At 67.7% G+C, this 23579-nt stretch overlaps 2 protein-coding genes across 3 annotated transcripts; both read left to right on the forward strand.

Moving 5' to 3' along the window:
• Positions 1–14: 14 nt before the first annotated feature.
• On the forward strand, positions 15–16204 carry ITGA3 (integrin subunit alpha 3). 2 transcript variants are annotated; one of them, XM_071450537.1, is made up of 26 exons: positions 15–181; positions 5667–5788; positions 5878–5960; positions 6849–7098; positions 7445–7528; positions 8149–8356; positions 8952–9145; positions 9440–9528; positions 9678–9814; positions 9907–9993; positions 10065–10132; positions 10216–10352; positions 10633–10779; positions 10862–10959; positions 11067–11232; positions 11308–11376; positions 11471–11550; positions 11640–11717; positions 11941–12043; positions 12360–12530; positions 13118–13231; positions 13335–13448; positions 13757–13855; positions 13951–14076; positions 14631–14787; positions 15008–15132. In XM_071450537.1, exons 1-25 carry the CDS (start codon positions 15–17, stop codon positions 14739–14741), a joined length of 3102 nt encoding a protein of 1033 aa, XP_071306638.1. In that variant the 3' UTR covers positions 14742–14787; positions 15008–15132. The 2 variants fall into 2 exon arrangements, with proteins under 2 accessions (XP_071306638.1, XP_071306637.1); XM_071450536.1 differs by lacking the exon at positions 14631–14787 and having other exon boundaries at positions 15008–16204.
• An 843-nt stretch (positions 16205–17047) lies between these two features.
• On the forward strand, positions 17048–23443 carry PDK2 (pyruvate dehydrogenase kinase 2). Its single transcript, XM_071450538.1, has 11 exons — positions 17048–17230; positions 18222–18363; positions 19206–19277; positions 19493–19677; positions 20218–20307; positions 20576–20653; positions 21214–21290; positions 21370–21468; positions 21855–21962; positions 22615–22728; positions 22801–23443. Exons 1-11 carry the CDS (start codon positions 17113–17115, stop codon positions 22939–22941), a joined length of 1224 nt encoding a protein of 407 aa, XP_071306639.1. The 5' UTR covers positions 17048–17112; the 3' UTR covers positions 22942–23443.
• The last annotated feature ends 136 nt before the right edge of the window (positions 23444–23579 follow it).

The following is a 23579-nucleotide window of genomic DNA, read 5'->3' on the forward strand; positions in this document are numbered from 1 at the left end:
GGCCGGTGCGGGACATGGCCCTGCCGGGGCTGCTGCTCGGGCTCGGCCCGGTGCTGCTCGGCGCCGCCGCCGCCTTCAACCTGGACCGCACCTTCCCGGTGCTCAAGGAGGGCCCCGGCGGAGCCCTGTTCGGCTTCTCGGTAGCGCTGCACCGGGAGACGGAGCGGCGGGAGCGGAGCCTGTGAGCGCGGCCGGGGGGCGGGGGGCGAGCCCCGAGCGCTGCGGGACAGCGGGGAGAGATTCACCTGAACGGGGGGGTTTGGGGTGGGACGGGGAAGGACGGGAAGGGGTCTCCCGTGGGGGTGCGGGGGTCCCCGGGAGGATCGGGGGGCGTCTCTGGTGGTTGGGACCCCCCCCGTGAGGCGGAGGAGAGTGAGACAGCGCTTTACCTGTGGGCGGGGGCGTCCCTGGGAAAGTGAGGGGTCCCCCGTGGGGGGCGGAGGAGCTGGGAAAGATCCCCGTTAGGGTCGGGGTCCCCCGTGGGGTGCGGGTCCCCCGGGCAGAGCGGGGAGGGTCCCCCGGGGGGATGAGGAGCCCCCCTTGGGATGGGGGTCCCACGTGGGGTGGGGTCCCTGTGGCACGGAGGGACCCCCGGGGGTGTTGGGGGTCCCCCGGGTGGGGAGGGGTCCATGTGGGGGGGGTCCCTGTTCTGTGTCAGGGGCGCACCTGGAGGGGGTTGGGGGGCTCGGAGAGGCGCACCCGGGGCTCCGCGTATGGGGAGGTGGGCGCGGGGGGTCCCAGAACCCAGCAGAGGGAGGGGGGGGTCCCCGCTCGTGGCGTTTCCGCCCCCCGCTATTGGCGGGGGTCCCATCGCTGGGGGTCCCACCCCGAGCCCCCTCCTCATTCCCCGCAGCGGGGTCCCGCTGACACCGGGAGGGGTCTGGCAGCAGCGTGGGGACACCCCCGTGTCCCCCCAGGTGTGCTCGGAGCCCCTCCGGGAGGGGAATCCCTCCCCAGCCGAGCGGTCCCGGCCGGCGCCTGCCCTCAGCGGAGCCCCCGGTGCCCCCCGAGCCGCCGCCGGGGCCCCGTGCCCGGGAACCTGTTGGGCTGTGGTTCCTGCTGCCGGCCTGGCAAAGCCCCAACAAAAGCCCTTTTCAGCCGGAGCAGCCCCCGTGCCGCCCCACCGCTGTGTCCCCCCCGTGCCCGTTCCCGCTCCGTTCCCGGTCCCTCCCGGGCGGGAATTCCCGTCCGTGCCGGGAGCGGGCTCCGCCGCAGGGGCCGGGCTGGCGGTGTCCCGCTCAAGGGCACGGTTTTCTGCTGGATCACCTTCCCGCGGCTCTCCCGACTGCCGGGGGGGTTCCTTGGAGCCCCCCGGGGATCCCTTGGAGCCCCTCGGGGTTCCCGGTTTTCCCGGGAGGGGCTGGCAGCAGCTGCCGGTGCAGGCATGTGCCGCTCCGCATTCCAGGGATGCATTTGGGGCCGTGGGATGAGGAGCTGCGGCCGCTCCCGTGCAGGAGGAGCGGAGCCGTTCCCTGCGGAGCTCGGGGCGTGCGGGACCCCCCTCCGTGCCCTGGGGGACACCTGGGCCCCACCCGCGGCCGGGCCCTGCCCGCTCCGGTACCACCGGAGCGGCCGCCGGGGGGCACCGGGCGGGGGTGGCGGCCGCTCCGGGCCGGATCCGTTCGTGTCTGCCCGGGAACGGCCCCGGGGGGGTTTGGGGGGGGCTGTGACAGGGACGCGCCACCCCCACACCTGCGCCACGTGTCCCAGCGTGTCCCAGCGCGATCCCGGCTGCGGGGGAGCGGCTCCGGAGCCAGAACCCCCCCGGGCATTCCCGGGCCCCGGGAGCCTCCGCCGCCCGTGCCCGTGGCGGGGCCGGGAGCAGCGCGGGGCTCTCTCCGCCCTTGGGGTGCCCCAGCTCGGGGTCTCTGAGCCGCTCCGGGGTGGGGCCGGCGCAGAGGGGGGGCCCGGAGCCCCCCGGGGGTCGCAGCCGCGCCCCGGTACCGGGTGAAGGCTGCGGTGCCCGCTGCTCACACAGGTGCAGGGTGGGGACAGGAAAGGGACATTTCCTGCCACCGTCATCCCCCGTCTGCCGCGGGAGGGGTGTCCCGGGCTCTTTTTTGGGGGGGCTGGCTCCAGCTGGGGCTGTTGGGGCCGGAGGGATGCTCCGGGGCAGCGCCGGCACTCCCGAATTCCGGGGCGGGGGCGATGGCGGAGCCCCCCCGCCCCGATCCCTGCGCGCCCCGCAAAGATTTGTTTGTGCCCATGGCGAGGTTGGTTTGTTTGCTCGCCCCTCCCCGGCCAGGTGAGCGCGGCTGGGAGCGAGCGGGGCTCTTATCAGCGCTGCCGAGATTACCGAGCTCCCCCCGCGCCGCCCGCGTCCGGCCGCTCCCACCGGGAGCCGCTTGGGCTCGGTCCGGCTCGGGTGGGTTTGGAGCTCCCTGGGTGACCCGGGCAAACTGAGGCACGGCAGATCTGTTCCAGGAAAGCTAAAAGCACCCCCACCCACCCAAAATCTGCAGCCGGAGGGGGAGGCAGCACCCACATCTGCAGCCCTGTGGGAATTGAGGCTCTGCTCGGGGGTCTCGCCTGATTCCAGCTGGCTGGTGAGGAGAGCGCTCTGCTGGCTGCGTTCCCGGCTTTCCCTCCCCCCGGCCGGGCTTTTGCGGATTGCTGGAGCTGGCTGAGCTCCCCCTGCCTTGGCCCGAGTCCGCCGGGGTCCGGCGGGGCTGCGGCTGCTCGGCAGGAGGAGGGGGACGGGTGTGGGGCCGTCCATCCGTCCGTCCATCCATCCATCCATCCATCCATCCATCCATCCATCCATCCATCCAGGAGCCATTTCCCCTCTCTCCCGGCTCCTTCCCACAGGGGCCCCGCTGGATTTCCGTGCCCGGGGACCCCCCTGGTGAACCCAGCGGCGCTGGGAATGAACCGGGGCCGGGCCGGTTCCTCCCCTCCTGTCACCCCCGGAGCGTGGTTGGGGACGGATGAGGAGCTCCCCTCGCTGCCCAGCTGCTCCCTGGGGAGGGGGCTCTGGGGTTGGAGGGGTGCACGGCCCCCCTGTTCCATGCTGGGGTGTCGGGGTGGGATTTTCTGCCACCCTCGCCTCTCCCACCCCGGGGGGGCCGCACTTTGGGGTCCTGGTGCCCGGAGCCTCCCACAGCCCCCCCTCCCAGCTGAGCCAGCGCTGGCAGGGAGCCCCCCCTCCCCGCTCCTATCCAGCCCCCCCTCGCTTGCCAGGGCGGATTAGGACGGAGCACGGCCTCACATTCCTGCTTCCCTCCCGTCCCGGCCTCCCCCTCGTGCCGCTCTTTGACCATCTCCAGCACAACCGCGGCCCCCCGGCCCAGTGGGACCAGCGCCACAAACTGGTCCCGGCCCCCCAAATCCCAGCTCCGCTCCCCCGGGGGCTGCAGCCCCTGGGTGTCCCGCACTCCCCCTCTCCCAGGAGCAGACAGAGCTGCGGGTGGGCTGCCGTGCCGTGCCGTGCCGTGCCGGGAATCTTGGCCGGAGGCAGCGGCATGCCGGAGCTGCTTGGCTTGGGTGGGCTCCCGCCCCCCGGGACCGCGGGGTCTGCCTGGGCCGGGACCACCGGGGGAGCCTGGGGGGTCCCGCTGGGGTTCGGGCTGTGGGGGCAGGACCCCCCCAGCTCTGAGTCACGGCAGCTGCCCTGAATCACTTCCCCCCCCAGGTGAGAGGGGACAATGGTGCCCCTTGTGCCCCCCTTGCAGCTGGGGAGGGCGCAGATTCCTTTGTGCCGAGCTGGCATCACCAGGAGCCATCACTCCCCTCATTCCCTTCCCTTCCCCGCTCTCCGGCACCCCCATCCTGCCATTCCCGCGGGGAGCAGCCCCCCTGGACCCCCCGTTTGGGGCGAGCGGTGCCAACCCCCCCACCTGCAGCCCCGGGCTGACTCAGCCGCCCCGGGGGGGTCCCGGCGTGCCGGGGCGGGGGCTGCCCGGGGCCCCGCATTCCTCCTGCGCCTGGGCTTTGAGTCAGCGCCCGGCCCGCCCGGACGTGCCCGCGCTGCCGGCCCCGCATTGCTCAGCTTCTGCTCAGCTTCCCGGCACTCCCTGCCCGCGGGCGCTGCCGCGGGGACGGCGCCGCTCGGCCCTGTCCGCCGGCGCTGGGATGGGGACAGCGCGCTCGGCCCTGTCCTCGCTGGTGGCCCTGCTGGGGACGGGCCAGCTCGGTACAGGTGCCCCGTGAGCAGCTCTGGGTGCCGTGTCCCGGGTGCCGTGTCCTGGGTGCCGTGTCCCCCCCGTGTCTTGGGTGCCGTGTCCCTCCTGTGTCCCCTCCATGTCCTGTGTGCCGTGTCCTGGGTGCCGTGTCCTGGGGGCCGTGTCAACCTCATGTCCTATGTACCATGTCCTGGATTCCATGTCCCCTCCATGTCCTGGGTGCCGTGTCCCCCCTGTGTCCTGGGTGCCATCTCCTGGGTGCTGTGTCCCTTCCATGTCCTGGGTGCCGTGTCCCCCCCGTGTCCCGCCTGCCCGAGGGCGGCACTTCCTCCCCGAGCCCGGCCACCTCCACTCATTGTCCCGGCGCTCCCGGAGGACTTCCCTGCGGAAAGGCTGGCCCTTCCGGAGCCCTGCGGCCATGCCAGTGCCCCTGCCGGGCCCACGGGGCCTTGCTTGGGGTCCCCGGCATCTTCCTTTGGGGTGGGGGGTCCCTTCAGCATCACCTGGAGGGGCTGGAATGCCACTGTCCCCCACGGCACTGCCCTCCCTAGAGGAGGTCACCCCTGCGAGGTGCTGCCTGTCCTGGGACAGCCCCATGCTGCCCAAGCGCCTCTGGGCTGAGGGGTTGTCTGTCTGTCCCATGTGAGGGCTGTCTGTCTGGGATGGGGGCTGTCTGTCCCGTATGAGCGGTGTTTGTCCGGGATGAGGAGTGTCTGTCCCACATGAGGGGTGTCTGTCCCAGCTGCCATCCCCGCTCCCGGGGCTGTGTCCCTGTCCCGTATTCCCCGTCCCGCGTTTTCCGTCCCGCATTCCCCATCCTTCATTCCCCATCCCTCATTCCCCATCCCTCATTCCCCATCCCTCATTCCCCGTCCCTCATTCCCCATCCCTCATTCCCCATCCCTCATTCCCCTCATTCCCTGTCCCTCATTCCCCGTCCCTCATTCCCCTCATTCCCCGTCTCTCATTCCCCGTCCCTCATTCCCGATCCCTCATTCCCCGTCCCTCATTTCCCGTCCCTCATTCCCTGGCACGGCCGCTCGGCGCTGTCGCTGTCGGGCCGGACACGCCGCAGCTGCCGGGGCTGCGGAGGGATCAAAGCCCGGCAGGGAAGGGCTGGGGGTGTTTACAGAGCCGGGGCTGCCCTGGGGGTGCCGAGCGACCCCTCCCTCTTGTTTTCCCTGCCAGCTCAGGTTTGGGGGCATCACTGAGGTTTGGGGGGGTCACTGCGACCCCTGTTCCCACCCCCACGCACGGAGATTGGGGCTCAGCCATGGGATGGGGTCTGGGAAGGAGTGGGGGGGCAATGACTCTGTCAGTCTGTCCCTGAGGCCATTCGGGGTCCCTGTGCCGCACTCCAGCTCTGGAGATGGGGCTGGCCCCATTATTTGGATGTGTCAGGGTGTGACAAACTTGGGGAAAGCAGCTCCAGTGTCCCCCAAGTGTCCCCTCCCCAGGGCACCCCACAATTCATTGGAGGGGGGGTTTGGGGGGTCGCACCTGCCCCCCCATCAGCCACCCACGTGCCCCCTTTGTGCCCCCCAGGCTGCTGGTGGGGGCCCCCCAGGCCGCAGAGCCAGTGAACGGGACCCGGACGGGCGCCGTGTACGCCTGTCCCCTGAGTGCCACCACCCGCGACTGCCAGCGCCTGGCCATCGAGCTCAAGGGTGGGTGACCCCCCCGGGGTGTGTGACCACCCCAGAACCCCCCCCACCAGGAGGGGGGACCCCCTCTCAGGCCGGCTGTTCCCCCACAGATGAGCCGGACAAGGCCATCATCGAGGACATGTGGCTGGGGGTGACAGTGGCCAGCCAGCGGCAGCCACCGGGGAGGGTCCTGGTGAGTGGGGGGCACCGCGGGGCTTTGCACACCCAGATCCCAGATCCCTGCACACCCCGATCCTTGCACACCCAGATCCCAGATCCCTGCACACCCCGATCCTTGCACACCCAGATCCCAGATCCTTGCACACCCCGATCCTTGCACACCCAGATCCCAGATCCCTGCACACCCCGATCCTTGCACACCCAGATCCCACATCCCTGCATACCCAGGTCCTTGCACACCCAGATCCCACATCCCTGCACACCCCGATCCTTGCACACCCAGATCCCACATCCCTGCATACCCAGGTCCTTGCACACCCAGATCCCACATCCCTGCACACCCAGACCCTTGCACTCCCAGACCCTTGCACTCCCAGATCCTGGTTCTTTACGCACACCCTTGGGGTGTCCCTGCACCTTTGGGGTGTCCCCTGAACCTCATTGTCCCTGCTGTCCCCAGGCCTGTGCCCACCTCTACATGCGGGTGCTGTGACTGTTCCCTGATCTGTCCCCTATTTGTCCCTGGGCTGTCCCTGAACTGTCCCTATCTGTCCCTGAGCTGTCCTTGATCTGTCCCGATCTGTCCCGATCTGTCCCTTACCTGTCTCCCTGATCTGTTCCCTGTCTGTCCCCGCTGTCCCCAGGCCTGTGCCCACTGCTACACACGGGTGCTGTGACTGTTCCCTGATCTGTCCCCTATCTGTCCCTGGGCTGTCCCTGAACTGTCCCTGATCTGTCCCTGACCTGTCCCTGATCTGTCCCCTGTGTGTCCCCGCTGTCCCCAGGCCTGTGCCCACTGCTACACGCGGGTGCTGTGGTCAGTCCCTGAGCTGTCCCTGTCTGTCCCTGAGCTGTCCCTGGGCTGTCCCTGATCTGTCCCTGTCCCTGTCACTGTCCCCAGGCCTGTGCCCACCGCTACACGCGGGTGCTGTGGTCGGGGGCCGAGGCCCAGCGCCGCATGGTCGGCCGTTGCTATGTCCGTGGCAATGACCTGCGCCTGGACCTGGGGGATGAGTGGCAGACGTACCACAACGAGATGTGCAACGCCAACACCGACACCGACGAGACCGGCATGTGCCAGATGGGCACCAGCGCCGGCTTCAGCGCCAACATCATCTACTTCGGGGCACCCGGTGCCTACAACTGGCAGGGTGAGGGTCCTTGGGGGGACAGCAGGGGACCTGCCACCCCTGGGGTCACCCCTCTGGGCACTGCTTTTCATGGGGGTTCCCCTTACCTTTGGGGACAATTCCTTCCCCAGGGGGTCTGTGCCCCCATGGGACCCCGTTCTTGAGGTGCCCATGCACTGTGGGACCCCAGCCCCTCCCGAGGTGCCCATGCCCCCGTGGGACCCCAGCCCCTCCCGAGGTGCCCCTGTGGGACCCTCCAGCCCCTCCCGAGGTGCCCATGCCCCTGTGGGACCCCAGCCCCTCCCCGAGGTGCCCATGCCCCTGTGGGACCCCCCAATGCTGAGGGTGAGCCCCCTCCCCTCCCCAGGCACCGATTACATGCTGCAGAGGGAGACGTGGGACCTGCACGACTTCTCCTACCCCAACACCAGGAACGGCAACACCTACATAGGTGTGGGGGGCCCCGGGGCAGGGGGGTTTGGGGCGAGGAGGAGGAGGAGGAGGAGCTTTGGAGGGGGTGGGGGGGCTCAGGGAGGCTTGAAGACCCCCCTGGTGTGGTGAGACTGGGGGAGGCAGTGGTGACATTGGGGTGACATGGAGGGAGAAGAGGAGGAGCTTTGGGGGCTGTGAGTTTTGGGTGTGGATGTTAAAGGCGCGGGGGACACTCGGGGACACTCGGGAACACTTAGGGAGACTTTGGGACACTCGGGGACACTTGGGAGCACTTGGGAGCGTTCAGGGACACTCAGGGACACTTAGGGAGACTTGGGGACACTCGGGAAGACTTCGGGACACTGGGGGATACTTAGGAACACTTAGGGACACTCGGGAACACTTGGGGACACTTAGGGAGGGCGTGAGCCATTCCCAGTGCTCCCCCCGAGATCTCGGGGTTTTTGGGGGGCTCGGGCGGGGTTTGCGGGGGTCTCAGGGCGGGGTTTGCGGGGGTCTCGGGGCGTGGTTTGCGGGGTGCGGGGGGCTCAGGGGCGGGGTTTGCGGGGTGCGGGGGTCTCGGGGAGCACACGAGAGGATCTCGGGGGTCCCGTGCCCCGCCTGACGCGGCCCCCGCAGGGTACACGGCCGAGGTGGGCAGCGCGGTGCTGCAGCGGGAGGCGGTGACGCTGGTGACGGGCGCGCCGCGGTACCGGCACACCGGCGCCGTGCTGCTGCTGAGCCGCGGCGCCCGGCAGACGCTGAACCGGAGCCTGCTGCTCCCCGGGCCGCAGGTCGGCTCCTACTTCGGCAGCGCCCTCGCCCTGGCCGACCTCAACAACGACGGGTGAGGGGCTGCGACCCCCGGGGCTGCGGGGCGGGGCTCACCTGGGGCTCACCTGGGCTGGGTCTGTCCGCTCCTGGGGGTGGGGGGTCCTACTTAGGGTGTCCTGAAGCTCAGGTGGGCTTGGACCCCAAAGTTCCCAGGGGTGGGGGTCTCACCTGGGGCTCCCTGCAGCTCTTGAGGGTGGGGGTCTCACCTGGAATATCCCACAGCTCCTGAGGATGGGGGTCTCACCTCGGACACCCTGCAGCTCCTGAGGGTGGGGGGTCTTATTTAGGGTGTCCTGAAGCTCAGGTGGGCTTGGACCCCAAAGTTCCCATGGGTGAGAGTCTCACCTGAAGCACCTCCCAGGGGTGGGGATCTCACCTGGAGCAGCTCCCAGGGGTGGGGGTCTCACCTAGGACACCCTGCAGCTCCCAGGGGTGAGGGTCTCAGCTCCCCTGGGGTTCCTGCGGGTCCCAGCTCTGGGTTGGGGAGGTTTTTTTTTGGGGGGGGTCCTATTTTCACACCTCTGGGGGGTCCCCCCCCTCTCCAGGTGTATGGGGTCAGGGCCGTGTGACAGCCCCAGCCCCGAGCACCCCACTGTCTGTCCCCACAGGTGGCAGGACCTGGTGGTGGGGGCCCCCTACTACTTTGAGCGGAAGCAGGAGGTGGGGGGCGCAGTGTTCGTGTACATGAACGAGGCCGGGGGCTTCCAGCAGCTCCCCAGCCTGGTCCTCACCGGGCCCAGCTACTCTGGCTTCGGCTTTGCCCTGGCCAGCATCGGGGACATCAACCAGGACGGGTTCCAGGGTGAGCGGCCGGGGACACCTTTGTGGGGAGCTGCTTTTTGGGGAGCCATGGGGGGGCTCAGGAGAGGAGGGGGTCTGGGGGGTCTTTGATGTTTGGGGTGAAGAGGAAGAGATGGGGGAGAGGCTGGAGATCCTGATTGTCCCATTATTCCTTCTGTCCATCCCTCCCTCCCTCCCTCCTGAGTTTGTGGGGTCTCACATGAAGGGGGGACCCCAGACGTGGCCAGGGCTGGAGCTGGAGTTTGGGGTCCCAGGGAGGGCCCTGGGGGGGCTGACCCTGCTCTTATCCCCCCAGATATCGCCGTGGGGGCTCCTTTTGAGGGGCCTGGCAAGGTTTACATCTACCACAGCAGCGCCGAGGGGCTGCGGGACCGGCCCCGGCAGGTAACGGCCCTGGGGAGCCCTGAGCGGGCCAGGACCTGGACCCCTCCCCAGGACCTGGACCCCTCCCCAGGACCAGCCCTTTGGACACCCCCTGAGACCCCCTGACCTGCAGGGCACTGGGTGAGACCCCCCCTGCCCCCCAAACGCAGGTGATCAGCGGGGCAGAGCTGGGCCCCACCAGGATCAAAACCTTCGGGTACTCGCTGAGCGGGGGACTGGACATGGACGGGAATTCCTACCCGGACCTGCTGGTGGGCAGCCTGAGCGAGCGAGTCGTCCTGCTCAGGTACAGCCATAGGGACAGGTGTCCTGTCCCCCCTGCCACCCCTGGGGTGGGCACAGAGCTGGGGGGCTCAGCTGACCCCAATCCCTGCCCAGAGCCCGTCCCGTGATCAACATCCTGGACAAGACCTTCACGGTGACGCCCAGCAAGGTGGACCCTGCCCAGTGCACACCCAAGTCCTGGTGAGTCCCCGGTGTCCCCAAGGCTGCTGGTGGCACCCCTGGCTCGGCTGACAGCCCCTTTGTCCCCCCAGCATGACGGTGACCCTGTGCTTCTCCTACAACCAGAGCGCGGGGGACCCCAACTACAGCGAGAGGATCAGTGAGTGGGGGGTGCTGGGGGGACATGGGGACATGGGGACACATTGTGGGGGTCTTTGTTGGACAACTCGTGCTGTCCCCCAGCCCTGCAGTACACGCTGGAGGCCGACAAGGACCGGCACCCGCCCAGGGTCAGGTTCTCAGGGTCCCAATCTGCCACCTACACCGGGGACTTCTCCATGCCCGACACCCGCTGCCAGTCCCAGGAGCTCCTGCTGCTGGTGAGTGTCCTTGCCTCCATCCTTCCCTCCATCCGTGCCTCCATCCATCCATCATCCATCCATCCATCCATCCATCCATCATCCATCCATCATCCATCCATCCATCCATCATCCATCCATCCATCCATCCATCCATCCATCCATCCATCCATCCATCCATCATCCATCCATCCATCCCTGTGATCATCTCTGGGGTCTCTCACTGGCCTGCCAGCAGCAGAGGGGGTCCCCAGCCATGGCTGGAGCTGACTTTGGGGCCACACATATCCCACCCCTGCAGGACAATGTCCGGGACAAGCTGCACCCCATCGTGCTCTCCATGAACTACTCCCTGCTGGAGAGGCCCAGAACCTTCCAGCTGGGCCCCCACTCCCTGGACGCCTTCCCCGTGCTCAACCAGGACCAGTCCCACGAGAACGAGACCAAGGTGTGCCGGGCAGGGGGGGTGGGGGACACTCTGGGGTGCCACCAGCGTGGCAGGGACTCAGGGGACATCCCTGTCCCTGCAGATCGAGTTCCAGAAGGAATGTGGCTCCGACAACCAGTGCTACAGCAACCTCCAGCTGCGCAGCAGCTTCGTCACCGAGCAGAACCAGCCTCTGCCCAGGTGACAGTGGGGCCCTGGGGGTGTCCCCTTGTCCCTCAGGGGTGTCCCCATGTCCCCCAGAGCTGTCCCCATACCACGGTGGCACTGACCCCGCTGTGCCCGCGCAGGGTGAACGGCACCCAGGTGCTGCAGTACAGCCGGGACGTGCGCAAGCTGCACCTGAGCATCAACATCACCAACGTGCCCTCGGCGCCCTGGAACGGCGAGGACGCCCACGAGGCCCTGCTGAACGTCACCGTGCCCCCCAGCCTGCTGCCCTCCTCTGTCCGCCCGGTACGGGGGCACCCCAGGGCCCTGGGTCACACCAGGTGTTCCTGAGGGGGTTCCTGACCCTCCTGTCCCCCCCAGAGCGGAGCCTGCACCTTTGGGGACACGGTGCTGTGCGAGCTGGGAAACCCCTTCAAGAGGAACCAGAGGGTGAGAGCCGCCCCCAGCCGCCCCCAGCTGCCCCCCGGCCCTTCCTGGGGGGCTCAGCAGGGCTGAGCTGCTCCCCGTGTCCCCCTCCGTGCAGGCAGAGCTGACCATCACCTTCGAGGCCATCGGGATCATGCTGGACACGCGGGAGGTGGAGGTGTGGCTGGACCTGTCCACGTGAGTGGGAGGGGCAGGACGGGGGCGGGGACGGTCCCGGTGGGACCGGGAGATGCCGATCGCGGTGCCCCATCCCGGTGCCCCGGCAGGCAGAGCACCCAGGGGGATCTGCAGCCCGTGCTGGCCAAGCTGCTGGTGGATTACAGCATCCAGTCCTCGCTGAGCATGTGAGTGTCCCCTGCACGCCCTCTTTATGTCCCCTCCACCCTGTGTCCCCTGCACCCTCTATGTCCCCTGCACCCTCTCTGTGTCCCCTGCACCCTCCCTGTGTCCCCTCCATTGCCCCCACCTGAGTATGGCTGTGGCCTCTGTGTCCCAGGAGGGGACAGGGGACAATGGGATGTTCCCCTGTGCCCCTCACGCCATTCCCATCCCCTATCCCATTCCCAGAGCCTCGTCCCACATCCAGTCCTACTTCAGCGGGACCGTGGTGGGCGAGTCGGCCATGAAACAGGAGCAGGACGTGGGCAGCCCCCTCACCTTCGACTTCCAGGTGAGCTGGGCATGGGAGAGAAGCGGATTTGGGAATGCCGGAGGAAGGAGGATTTGGGAACGCGGGAGAAAAGTGGATTTTGGAATGTCAGAGGAAGGAGGATTTGGGAATGCCGGAGGGAAGCGAATTTGGGAATGCCAGAGGGAGGCAGATTTGGGAATGCCGGAGGAAGGAGGATTTGGGAACGCTGGAGGGAAGCGAATTTGGGAATGTCAGAGGGAAGCGAATTTGGGAATGTAGGAGGGAAGTGGATTTGGGAACACGGGAGAGAAGTGGATTTGGGAACGCCAGGCTCCAGCTCCCACCCTGCCCGCAGGTGACCACCAAAGGCGAGTCCCTGGGCACGCTGGGCACCATCCTGCTGGGCTTTGAGTGGCCCTATGAGATCCCCAATGGCAAATGGCTCCTGTACCCCACCGAGATCCTGGTGAACGGCAATGACACGTGCCACCCCCCCGGGGGGCTCATCAACCCCCTCAACCTCACCGTGAGTCACCGCTGCCCTCAGGGCCGTGTCCCTGTCCCACCTCGGGGGTCCTTCAGGCCCCCGGCATGGCTCTGATGGGATCGTGTCCCCCCTCAGCTCCTGCAGGACCTGGGATACCCTGCAGCCCCCAGGGGTGGGGCTCACCTGGGATATCCTGCAGCTCCTGAGGGTGGGGGTCTCACCTGGGACACCCTGCAGCTCCTCAGGGTGGGGGTCTGACCTGGGACACCCTGCAGCTCCTGAGGGTGGGGGTCTCATCTGGGATATCCTGCAGCCCCCAGGGGTGGGGCTCACCTGGGATATCCTGAAGCTCCTGAGGGTGGGGGGTCTCACCTGGCATATCCTGCAGCTCCTGAGGGTGGGGGTCTCACCTGGGACACCCTGCAGCTCCTGAGGGTGGGGGTCTCACCTGGGATATCCTGAAGCTCCTGAGGGTGGGGGGTCTCACCTGGGATATCCTGCAACTCCTGAGGGTGGGGGTCTCACCTGGGATATCCTGCAGCTCCTGAGGGTGGGGGTCTCCCCTGGGATATCCTGCAGCCCCCCGGCATGGCTCTGATGGTCTCAGGGGTCTCTTCCCCCCTCAGCTCCTGCAGGACCAGGCTCCATCCCGGCGGCGGCGGGAGCTGGAGCCCCCCGAGCCGGGGGAGCCCCCGGTGACCTTGGCCACGGGCCGGCGCCCGCGCTCCGAGGCGGTGCTGGTGAGTGGGGTCGGGTGGAGCATCCCCGCTCCCGGCTCACTGTCCCCGCTGCTCCCGGTACCGGGGCGGTGCTTTGGGCCCCCTGACCCCTGTGTGTCCCCAGAGCTGCTCGGCGGGCACGGCGCGTTGCGTGTGGTTCGAGTGTCCCCTGCTGCACACGCAGCTCCCCTCCAGCTTCAGCCTCCGCGCCCGCGTCTGGAACAGCACCTTCATCGAGGTCAGTGCCACCGAGGGGCTGCAGGGCTCAGAGCCCTGGGGGGTGTTAAACAGGGCTCTGAGTCTGCCAGGAGCTGGCAGCCACCCCTGTGTGTCCCTGCTGTCACCTGTGTCCCGCCTCCATCTGCGTGTCACCCATCATCCGTGTCACCCATCATCCGTATCTCCATCATCATCCGTGTCACCCATCATCCATGTCTCCATCATCACCCGTGTCCCCATCATCCATGTCCTCATCATCCATGTCCCCTCCCTCATCCCCATGTTGTCCTCTGTGTGTCCCATGCCCGTCCCTGTCCATGTCCCCAGGAGTTCCGTGACTTTGACCGGGTGAAGGTGGCGGGCACGGCCACGCTGTTCCTGCGCTCGCAGGTGCCCACCATCACCATGAGGAACCACACGGTGCGGGTGAGCCTCACCAGAGCCCTCACTGGGGCAGACTGGGCGGGACTGGGGTTGGCTGGAGCCCCCAGCCCCAACGAGCCCCTTCCCACCCCTCCCAGTTCTCCGTGGACGTGGACTCGGAGCTGCAGGAGGAGCAGCCGGCCGAGATCGCGCTCTGGCTGGTGCTGGTGTCGGTGGCAGCCGGGCTGCTGCTGCTGGGGCTCATCATCCTCCTCCTCTGGAAGGTGAGGGGGGTCCCAAATCCCCTTCCCAGGGCGGAGGGGGTGCAGGAGCCGTGCTGAGACCCGACGGGCTCATGTCACCTGTGGCCGCCTCCTCCCTGCCTGGCGAGGGGTGCAAGGGACACGCAGCCGGATTGTCCCCTCGGCTGGAAGGTGCCCCCCGAGGGTGGCAGGTGTCCCCCAGGTGGGTGGTGCCCTCCTGGGAGGAAGATTCCTGGCTGGAGAGGGATGAGGAAGAGGAGCAGAGACATCCCCAACGTGTTTGGGGTGCAAAACATTTTGGGTGTGCACCCAAAGCAGGGCTGGACCTCCTTCCCTGAGTCTGTGCTGCAGGGACTGGGGGACCCCCACAGCCCCCTGGGGGCACCCCCAGCTTCGTGAACCCCCTCTTTTACCCAGGAGGGGTCGCTGGGTCTGCAGGACCCTCCACCCCACATCATCCTTGTGGGGCATCCTTGTGGGGCATCTCCCTGCCCTGCTCCCCCCACCAGCGGGGGGATGCCCGGGACCCCCCCAGCCGCTGTCCCGACCCCCTGACCCTGTCCCCTTCCCTGCAGTGCGGGTTCTTCCGGCGGGCCAACACCCGGGCCATGTACGAGGCCAAGGGGCAGAAGGCGGAGATGAGGATCCAGCCGTCGGAAACCGAGCGGCTCACGGATGACTACTAACGGGGGGCACCCCCCGTGCCCCCCCGGGCGCCGCGGGCCCCGCCTGGTAATGCCCCGTGGGGCCGGGCTGCAGCGGCACCTTCCTCCTCTTCAGCCTCCTCTCCTCTTCCTCTGTCCCGCAGGGTCCCTCAGGGCTCCGCGGGCGCTCCCAGCGGCTCCAGGATCGCTGCTCCCTTTGCTCTGCTCTTCGCCGCCTCGGGGGTCTCTGTCGCCGTCCCTCTCCAGCCCCTCACTGACGCGCTGTCCCCTCTGTGTCCCCCTCGCAGTGCGACTTTTTCCAGCGGACCCGCTACTACCGGATCATGCCCAAGTACCACGCGGTGCGGATCCGGCAGGAGCAGCGCTACCAGCCCGGGGGGCTCCTGCCCCGCCGCCGCCGCAAGAAGCTCTGGGTGACCAAGTGGCAGGAGCCGGACAAGTACTACTGACCCCCTGTCCCCGCCCGGGCCCCCGCCAGGGGGGCTCTCACTTTGCACAAGCGCATCCCTCCCTGCCCCGACCCTCGGACGCGGCCGCCGCTGCCCTTGGCTCCCGCAGTCCCTCCCGGGGGGCTCCCGCAGCCCTTCCCGGCTCTCCCGGGGGGCTCCCGCAGCCTCTCCCGGTTCTCCCGGGGGGCTCCGGTTCTCCCGGGTGGCTCCCGCAGCCTCTCCCGGTTCTCCCGGGCGGCTCCCGCAGCCTCTCCCTGTTCTCCTGGGTGCCTCCCACAGCCCCCCTCGGTTCTCCCGGGGGTTCCCGCAGCCTCTCCCGGTTCTCCCGGGGGGCTCCGGTTCTTCCGGGCGGCTCCCGCAGCCTCTCCCGGTTCTCCCGGGGGGTTCTTGCACGCTCGTGCCTTGCACGCTTGTGGGGCTGACCCCCCCAAATGTGCCCCCCCCTCCCCCGCTCTTCCCGAAGTGCTGCTGGCCTCACCGAGTGCCTTCCCCCCGCCTCGCAGACACTCCGCTCGCCACCTCCCTGTCCCTGTGCCTGTTCCTTTGTCCCCAGCCTCCCTGGGACACCTCCCGGCCCCTGGGGACACGTCCCTACAGACCGGGACACGCTCGCCCCCTTCCCCTCAGCAATGGGTGCGGGACCCCTCTGCTTTCCCCGGGGGGACAGGGGGAGCTCATTGCCTCCTGTACCCCCCCATCACCCCAAACCCCATGGGGGTCTCCCCCTTCAAAACCTATGGGGGTCTCCCTTCCCTCCCGACCCCAGACCCCTCCTGCTGTTGTCGCAGCTTTGCCTTTGGGAGGGGGGTGCAGCGCTTCAGGCCGTGTCCCCCCCATCCCATCCCCGCCCCGGCGGTCGCTGTCCCGCCCCGCGGGGTTAAATTATTCCGTGTTTCGGTGTTTCGGTGTCGAGTCCCGGCGTCCGGTCGGTACCGGGGGCGGCTGGGGAGGGGGTCCCGCACCCCCAGCCCCCAGCCGGCCCCCAAACCCCCCCTCCCTTCCTCGCCGGGGCCCAATAAAGGCTCGCTCTGGGATTTGTAACCTCGTGTCCCCTCCGTGCCGTGGCTGCCGGGAGGATGGGGGGTGGGCTGGGATTTTGGGGCTTTTGGGGCAAAAGAGGATGGTGGGGGGGATGATGGGGGATGATGTACCTGGAGTGCAGGGGGTGATGGGGGGGGTAATGCTGGGATTGGGGTGGGCTCAGAGCCCCCCGAAACCTTCGTGAAAGGCTCAAAACACCCCGGGAAGGGGTCTGGGACCGCCGAGGGGCTGATGGGAACCCCGGTTATGCAAATTAGCGCCTGTGCGTCACGAGGGGCGGGGTTAGCCCGGGAGGGGCGGGGCTGAAAGAGCGGGCGCTGATTGGCCCCGAGGCGCGCTGTGATTGACAGCGGGGCGGGCAGCATTAACTCCACTGGGGGCGTGGCTCGTGGTGATTGACAGCGGGGCGGGCAGCATTAGCTCCACTGAGGGGCGTGGCTATCGGTGATTGACAGCGGAGCGGGCATCATTAACTCCACTGAGGGGAGTGGCTCGAGGTGATTGACAGCGGAGCGGGCATCATTAACTCCACTGAGGGGCGTGACTCGCGGTGATTGACAGAGGGGCGGGCATCATTAAGCAACTAAGGGGCGTGGCTCAAGGTGATTGACAGAGGGGCGGGCAGCATAACTTCCGCGAGAGGCGCGGCTCGTGGTGATTGACAGCGGGGCTTGCCCAGCGGTGAAGCCGGATTGGCACGGGGAGGGGCGGGGTTTGCTGTAGAACGAGCGATGATTGGCCGAGGTTGGTTGATTGACGGCGGGTGTGTTGTTTGCGCGCGGCGCGGCGGGGGCGGGGCCGCGGCCGGGCCCGGGGGCTCGGGGGGCGCTGAGGGGACCCTGAGGGGACCCTGAGGGGGCACCGAGGGGACACCGAGGGGACACCGAGGGGACAGCGGGGCCATGCGGCTGCTGCGGTGCCTCGGGAAGCGCGCGGCGCTGGCCGGCGTCCCCACCTACATCGAGCACTTCAGCAAGTTCTCGCCGTCGCCGCTCTCCATGAAGCAGTTTCTCGACTTCGGTAAATAAAGGAAACCCCCCCGGCCCAGCCCCGGGACCCCCACCCTGCTCCGGCACGGGGACCCCCGGTGTGGGGGCGGTCCTCGGGGGAGGGAGCTCCGCGCACACCCCCGGCAATTCCCGACCCCTTCCCGGGAATTCCTGCCCCCCTTCCCCTGGGAATTCCTGCCCTCCCTCCCGGGAATTCCTTCCCACATCTCCCTCGGGAATTCCTGCCCCCCCTCCCCAGGAAGTTTTTCCCCTCCCCACCCCGTAAATCTGGGGCTCTGCCCCCTCAGTGGGTCTGTGGGTAACCCTGACCCCCCAGATACCCCGTTGTTGTTGGGGTGAGGGGATTTAACAGCACCCCCCGGCTGAATAAGTGGGGTCGGAACATGGTTTCCTCATAGGCCACTTTTGGGGGTGTCCCCTCGGCCCCCCAGACCCCCTCATTGGGGGCACATCCTGACACCCCCCTGTGAGGGACCCCCGGCCCTGCACCAGCCTGGCCCCCCCCAGGTGGGCAGCTGGGACCCCCCAATGTCCCCAGGGATGGGGATGTCCCCCCATGGCTGCCACCCAGCCTGGCCCTCTCTTGTCCCCTGCTCCCCAGACAGGGGCTGGGGGCTGCACCCTGGGTCCCCCCAGCCCCATCCCAGTGTCCCTTGTCCCCAGGGATCTGCTCCTCCAGGCCTTTGGGGTCAGCTGTGCCCCCCCTGCACAGCTCCTGGCTGGGGACCCCTGGGCCTGCTCTGGGTTCTGCTGCTGGCCCAGCTCCTTCTCCCCTCCCAGCTGCTCTCGGGGGTCTCCCAGCCCCGGTTTGGGCTGTTCTGGGTGGCCCACCCAGTGGGCTGAGCTCTGTCCCCCCCTCAGCCCTCCCTGTCCCCCAGCGTCCCCCAGCCCTCACGCCCTCCCCAGCCAAGCAGGACCTGCTGCTGTCCCCTGTCCCTGCTGCCAGAGGGGTGGCTCTGGGGGGCTCAGCCGTGTCCCTCCATGTCCCTGTGTGTCCCCAGGCTCCAGCAATGCCTGTGAGAAGACCTCATTTGCCTTCCTGCGCCAGGAGCTGCCCGTGCGCCTCTCCAACATCATGAAGGAGATCAACCTGCTCCCGGACCGGGTGCTGCGCACGCCCTCCGTGCAGCTGGTGCAGAGCTGGTCAGTGTGGCCCCTGGGGACACGGGGACAGTGCCACGGGGCTGATGGCACTGCCACCCCTGCTCCTGGGCAGCTGGCACTGGGACCTGCTGCTGGGGGTGCCACCACTGCCACTCACCTGGGGTCCCACTGCCACAGGTCCCTCCACTCACCTGGGGTCTCACTGCCACTGGAGTCCCTTTATTGTCACCCTCCTGGGTCCCCTGCACAGCTCCTGTTGCCACCGTGGCTCCTGTCACCGCCCAGGGAGTTCTGCTGTCACCTCGCCTTGTGTCCCACAGCTGTCACCAGCTCTCCTCCCCTGCTGGCACGGGGGGCACACAGGGAGGGGTGACAGGCAGGGCACTCCCCAGCTGGTGCCACCCCTTGGGTGACACGGGCTGCAGGTCCTTTAGGGACACTCCTGTGCCAGCGGGCTGTCCCCAGCCAGCGGGGGGGACACCAGTGTCACCTGGTCCCTGAAGGGGCCACAGGATGTCCCTGTCCTGGGTGCTCTGAGTGTCCCTTTAAGTGCCATGTCCTCGTGGCAGTGCCAGCAGCGTGACACTTCTCTTGGCCACCACGTGACACGTTGTTTGTCTGGTGTCCTGGGCCGCTGCCAGCGGGATCTGGCCGTGCCAAGGGGTCAGGCCGTGCCAGGGGGTCCGGCCGTGCCACCCCCATCACAGCCCCAACCCCAAAGGGCCCTCAAAGGGGCCGTGTCCCCAGCTGTCCCCAGGTGCCAGCAGTATGGTGGGACAGTGACCCCTGGTGCAGCTGAGGGGTGCTGGCCCCTGGCCCTGTGTGGTGTCACCTGGGCTGTCCTCTCAGTTTGGGGGTACCAGCTGTGGGTGTCCCCCCAGGTATGTGCAGAGCCTGCTGGACATCATGGAATTCCACGACAGGGACCCCGAGGACCAAGCCACGCTGGGACAGTGAGTCAGGAGTGTCCTTGTCCCCATTCCCGGGGTGTCACCTCCTCCCAGAGCCGCGCTGGTGTCACCCAGGGCCACCCCGAAGCGCCCCCAGTCCGGTGCCACTGGAGCCACTCCGGGTTTTCCAGCACCCCCGGCTCTCGGGGAATCCCGGCCTGGATCGGGGCTGTGCCCGGAGCGGGTGTCCCCAGCGCCGGCCCTGTCCCCGTCCCCAGGTTCACCAACGCGCTGGTGACAATCCGGAACCGGCACAACGACGTTGTCCCCACCATGGCACAGGGGGTGATCGAGTACAAGGAGACGTACGGGGATGACCCCGTGTCCAACCAGAACATCCAGTACTTCCTGGACCGCTTCTACCTGAGCCGCATCTCCATCCGCATGCTCATCAACCAGCACAGTGAGGGGCTGGGGGCCTGCTCGCCCTGGGGGGGTCCTGGCTGGTCCCCAAAACTGGGGTGTCCCCAGGACTCCCCAGAGTGTCCCCAGGGGTCTGTCCTGAGGGTCCCCACCAACCCCAGGGGTCTGTCCTGAGGGTCCCTATCAACCCCAGGGGTCTGTCCTGAGGGTCCTCCCCGCCCCAGGGGTCCATCCTGAGGGTCCCCATCATCACTGGGTGTCCCCAGAGTGTCCCCCCATCCCCAGGGGCCTGTCCTGAGGGTCCCCACCAACCCCAGGGGTCCATCCTGAAGGTCCCCACCAACCCCAGCGCTCTGTCCCAGGTGTCCTTCCAACCCCAGGGGTCTGTCCTCAGGGTCCCCACCAACCCCAGGGATCTGTCCTGAGGGTCCCCATCATCACTGGGTGTCCCCAAAATGTCCCCACCAACCCCAGGGATCCTGTCTTGGGCATCTCCCTGGTGTCAAATGTTTCCCCCCACAGCCCCGGGGTGCCCTGGGGGTGTCCCTGGGGTGTCCCCAGCTCGTTGTCCCCTCCCCAGCCCTGCTCTTCGATGGCAGCACCAACCCCGCGCACCCCAAACACATCGGGAGCATCGACCCCCACTGCAACGTGGCCAACGTGGTGAGAGGTTGGTGGGGTCTGGGGGGGGTCTGGGGTCCCACCCCGCAGCATCTGGGGGCAGTTTGGGGGGTGGGGGCTGCTTCAACGCCCCCCCTGGCACCACTCATGTCACAGGTTTGGGGTGACCTCAGCCACACTGTCCCCTGAGCTGTGCAGTCGCTGTAGGAGACCCCAAGAATGTCCCGGGAATGGGGAATGTTTGGGGGTGGGGGGACCCCAAAGGCTGCCCCTGTTGGTCCTGGAGGTGCTGAGCCCTCTGTCCCCATCTTTGCCAGATGCCTACAACATGGCCAAGCTGCTGTGTGACAAATACTACATGGCCTCACCCGAGCTGGAGATCGAGGAGGTCAACGGTGAGGGGACAGTGACAGTGAGGTGACAGGGCCTGAAGGGACAATGGGGGCCTGGGCAGGGGGATCATGGGTGGCTCCTTAAGGGTTGGGGGTTCTCAGGTGGCTCCTTTGGTGTTGGGGATTCTCAGGTGGCTCCTTTGGGGTTAGGGGTTCTCAGGTGCCTCCTTTGGGGTTGGGGGTTCTCAGGTGCCTCCTTTGGGGTTGGGGGTTCTCAGGTGCCTCCTTTGGTGTTGGGGGTTCTCAGGTGGCTCCTTTGGGGTTAGGGGTTCTCAGGTGCCTCCTTTGGGGTTGGGGGTTCTCAGGTGCCTCCTTTGGGGTTGGGGGTTCTCAGGTGCCTCCTTTAGGGCTGGGGACCCTGGGGCAGGGGGTTTCTGTGTGGCTTGTTCTGGGTTGAGGGTCCCAATTCCAGGGGGTTCTCAGCTCCTTTAGGGTTGGGGCATCCTTGGCTTCTCTAGGTTTGGGGGTCCCTGTGGTGGGGGGTTCTTGGGTGACCCATTTAGTGCTGGGGCAGCTTTGGGGTCAGGATTGTCCCCACCAATCCCAGTGTCCCCCCTGCCCAGCCTGCAACGCGGAGCAGCCCGTGAGCATCGTCTACGTCCCGTCCCACCTGTACCACATGCTCTTCGAGCTCTTCAAGGTAGCCCAGCCCTTTGGGGGGGTCTGGGGGGGGCTCTGGGGGACCCCCTGACCCCCTCCCCGGGGCTCTGTGTCCCCAGAATGCCATGAGAGCCACGGTGGAGAGCCACGAGAACAGCCCCCGGCTGCCAGCCATCAGGGTGATGGTGGCCCTGGGCCAGGAGGACCTGTCCATCAGGGTGAGGGACCCCAGCCCTGTCCTGAAGGGTTTGGGGACCTGTCCATGCAAGTGAGGGACCCCAGCCCTGTCCTGAGGGGTTTGGGGACCTGTCCATCCGGGTGAGGGACCCCAACCCTGTCCTGAGGGGTTTGGGGACCTGTCCATGCAAGTGAGGGACCCCAGCCCTGTCCTGAGGGGTTTGAGGACCTGTCCATCCGGGTGAGGGACCCCAGTCCTGTCCTGAGGGGTTTGGGGACCTGTCCACCCTGGGGAGGGACCCCAGCCCTGTCCTGAGGGGTTTGGGGACCTGTCCACCCTGGGGAGGGACCCCAGCCCACCCTGGGGGCTGCGGGGTGTGGGGAGGGGGCGCAGGGACGGGGTTGTCACCCGCTGTGGTGTCCCCAGATGAGTGACAGGGGCATGGGGGTGCCCCTGAGGAAGATCGAGCGGCTCTTCAGCTACATGTACTCGACAGCCCCCACCCCCCAGCTGGGCTCTGGGGGGGCCCCCCTGGTACGTGACCCCCCCCCAGGGGCTGGGGGCTTCGTGGGGAGGGGGGGGGAGGCTGCAGCTCAGGGGGGTTGGGGGCGTTTGAGGGGGGCTGGAGTGGCCTGGGAGTGTTTTGGGGGTGATTGGGGTAGGCTGGGGTGGCACTGGGAGTTTGGGTTTGGCCTGGCACCTTTTGGGGACGTTTAGGCTGGCATGGGGACATTTGGTGGATGGCTTGGAAGTGTCGTGGGGACGCTTCAGTTGGCTTGGATGTGATGTGGGGAACCTTAGGGGTAGCATGGGGACACTTTAGGGTGGCAGGGGCCCCCTTTAGGGTGGCATGGGGACACTTTAGGGTGGCAGTAGGATCCTTTGGAGTGTCATGGGGACACTTTGGGGTGGTATGGGGACACTTAGGGGTGGCAGTGGGATCCTTTGGAGTGTCATGGGGACACTTTGGGATGGCATGGGGACACTTTGGGGTGGCATGGGGACCCTTTATGGCGGCATGGGGGTGGCAGGGTCCCCCTGTGGCCATTCTGGACCCCTTTGGCAGTGCCACCATTCCGGCTGGCAGTGCCAGGGACACTCCTGGCATTTCCCGGGGAGGCTGGGGTGCCCTGGGGGTGCTCCCCCAGCCCTGGGGACCCCCCACCCCAATTCCCTGTCCCCCCAGGCCGGCTTTGGCTACGGGCTGCCCATCTCCCGCCTCTACGCCAAGTACTTCCAGGGGGACCTGCAGCTCTTCTCCATGGAGGGCTTTGGCACCGACGCCGTCATCTACCTAAAGGTGGGTGCCTGTCCCCAGATTGACCCCGGGGAGGGGCTGGGGACCCTCGCTGAGCCCCCCCGTGCCCCCCAGGCGCTGTCCACGGACTCGGTGGAGCGGCTGCCCGTGTACAACAAGTCGGCGTGGCGGCACTACCAGGCCAGCCAGGAGGCCGGGGACTGGTGCGTGCCCAGCACCGAGCCCAAGAACACCTCCACCTACCGCGTGCCCTGAGCCCCCCCGGGTTCCCCCCGGCCACCGGGACCCCTCAGCCGCACCCACGAGGGGTCCCCGAGCGCCCCCCGGGGGTGATTGGGATCCCGGCTCTTTGGGCTCTTCTCGGGAAGTGTGGGACGTGGGCGTGTCCTGGTGTCCCCGCCTTGGTGGCACTTAGGGACGGAGCTGGGGGGGTTGGAGCAGTGCCTGTTGTTCCCTCGTTGCCCCCCCCAAAAGCTCCCACCCGCCCCAGGGGTGCCCCCATCCCAGCAAGGGACTGGTCCTGTCCCAGTAGGACCAGCAGCACTTCCCTGCACCCACAGCCCTGATGGGGTGGGGGGACCTGAGCCCCCCTCCCTCCCTCCCTCCCCACGTTCCTGTCCCTGCTCCCCCTCTGTTATTGCACTACTGAGCTGTCCCCAGCCCCCCCACTTGCTGTGACCTGTTCAAGGCCCCCCTCCCATTCCCCAAATTCCCCCCAGACCCCTCCCCACTGTCAATAAATTCAATGTTGACTGAACCCCTGTGGTGGTTTGGGGTCCTGGTGCCTCAGTTTACCTCCTCCAGCCTTGGGAGGGGGCTGAGGCTTCAGTCCCGGGGTGGCACTTGGGGACAGGGGGCCTGGGGCGCTGCTCTGTGCCCCCCAGTCAGGTGAC

Source organism: Agelaius tricolor, unplaced genomic scaffold (genome assembly GCF_023055355.1).
Source record: "Agelaius tricolor isolate 1412-34295 unplaced genomic scaffold, bAgeTri1.0.p SCAF_31, whole genome shotgun sequence".
In the NCBI taxonomy this organism is placed as follows: Eukaryota; Metazoa; Chordata; class Aves; order Passeriformes; family Icteridae; genus Agelaius; species Agelaius tricolor.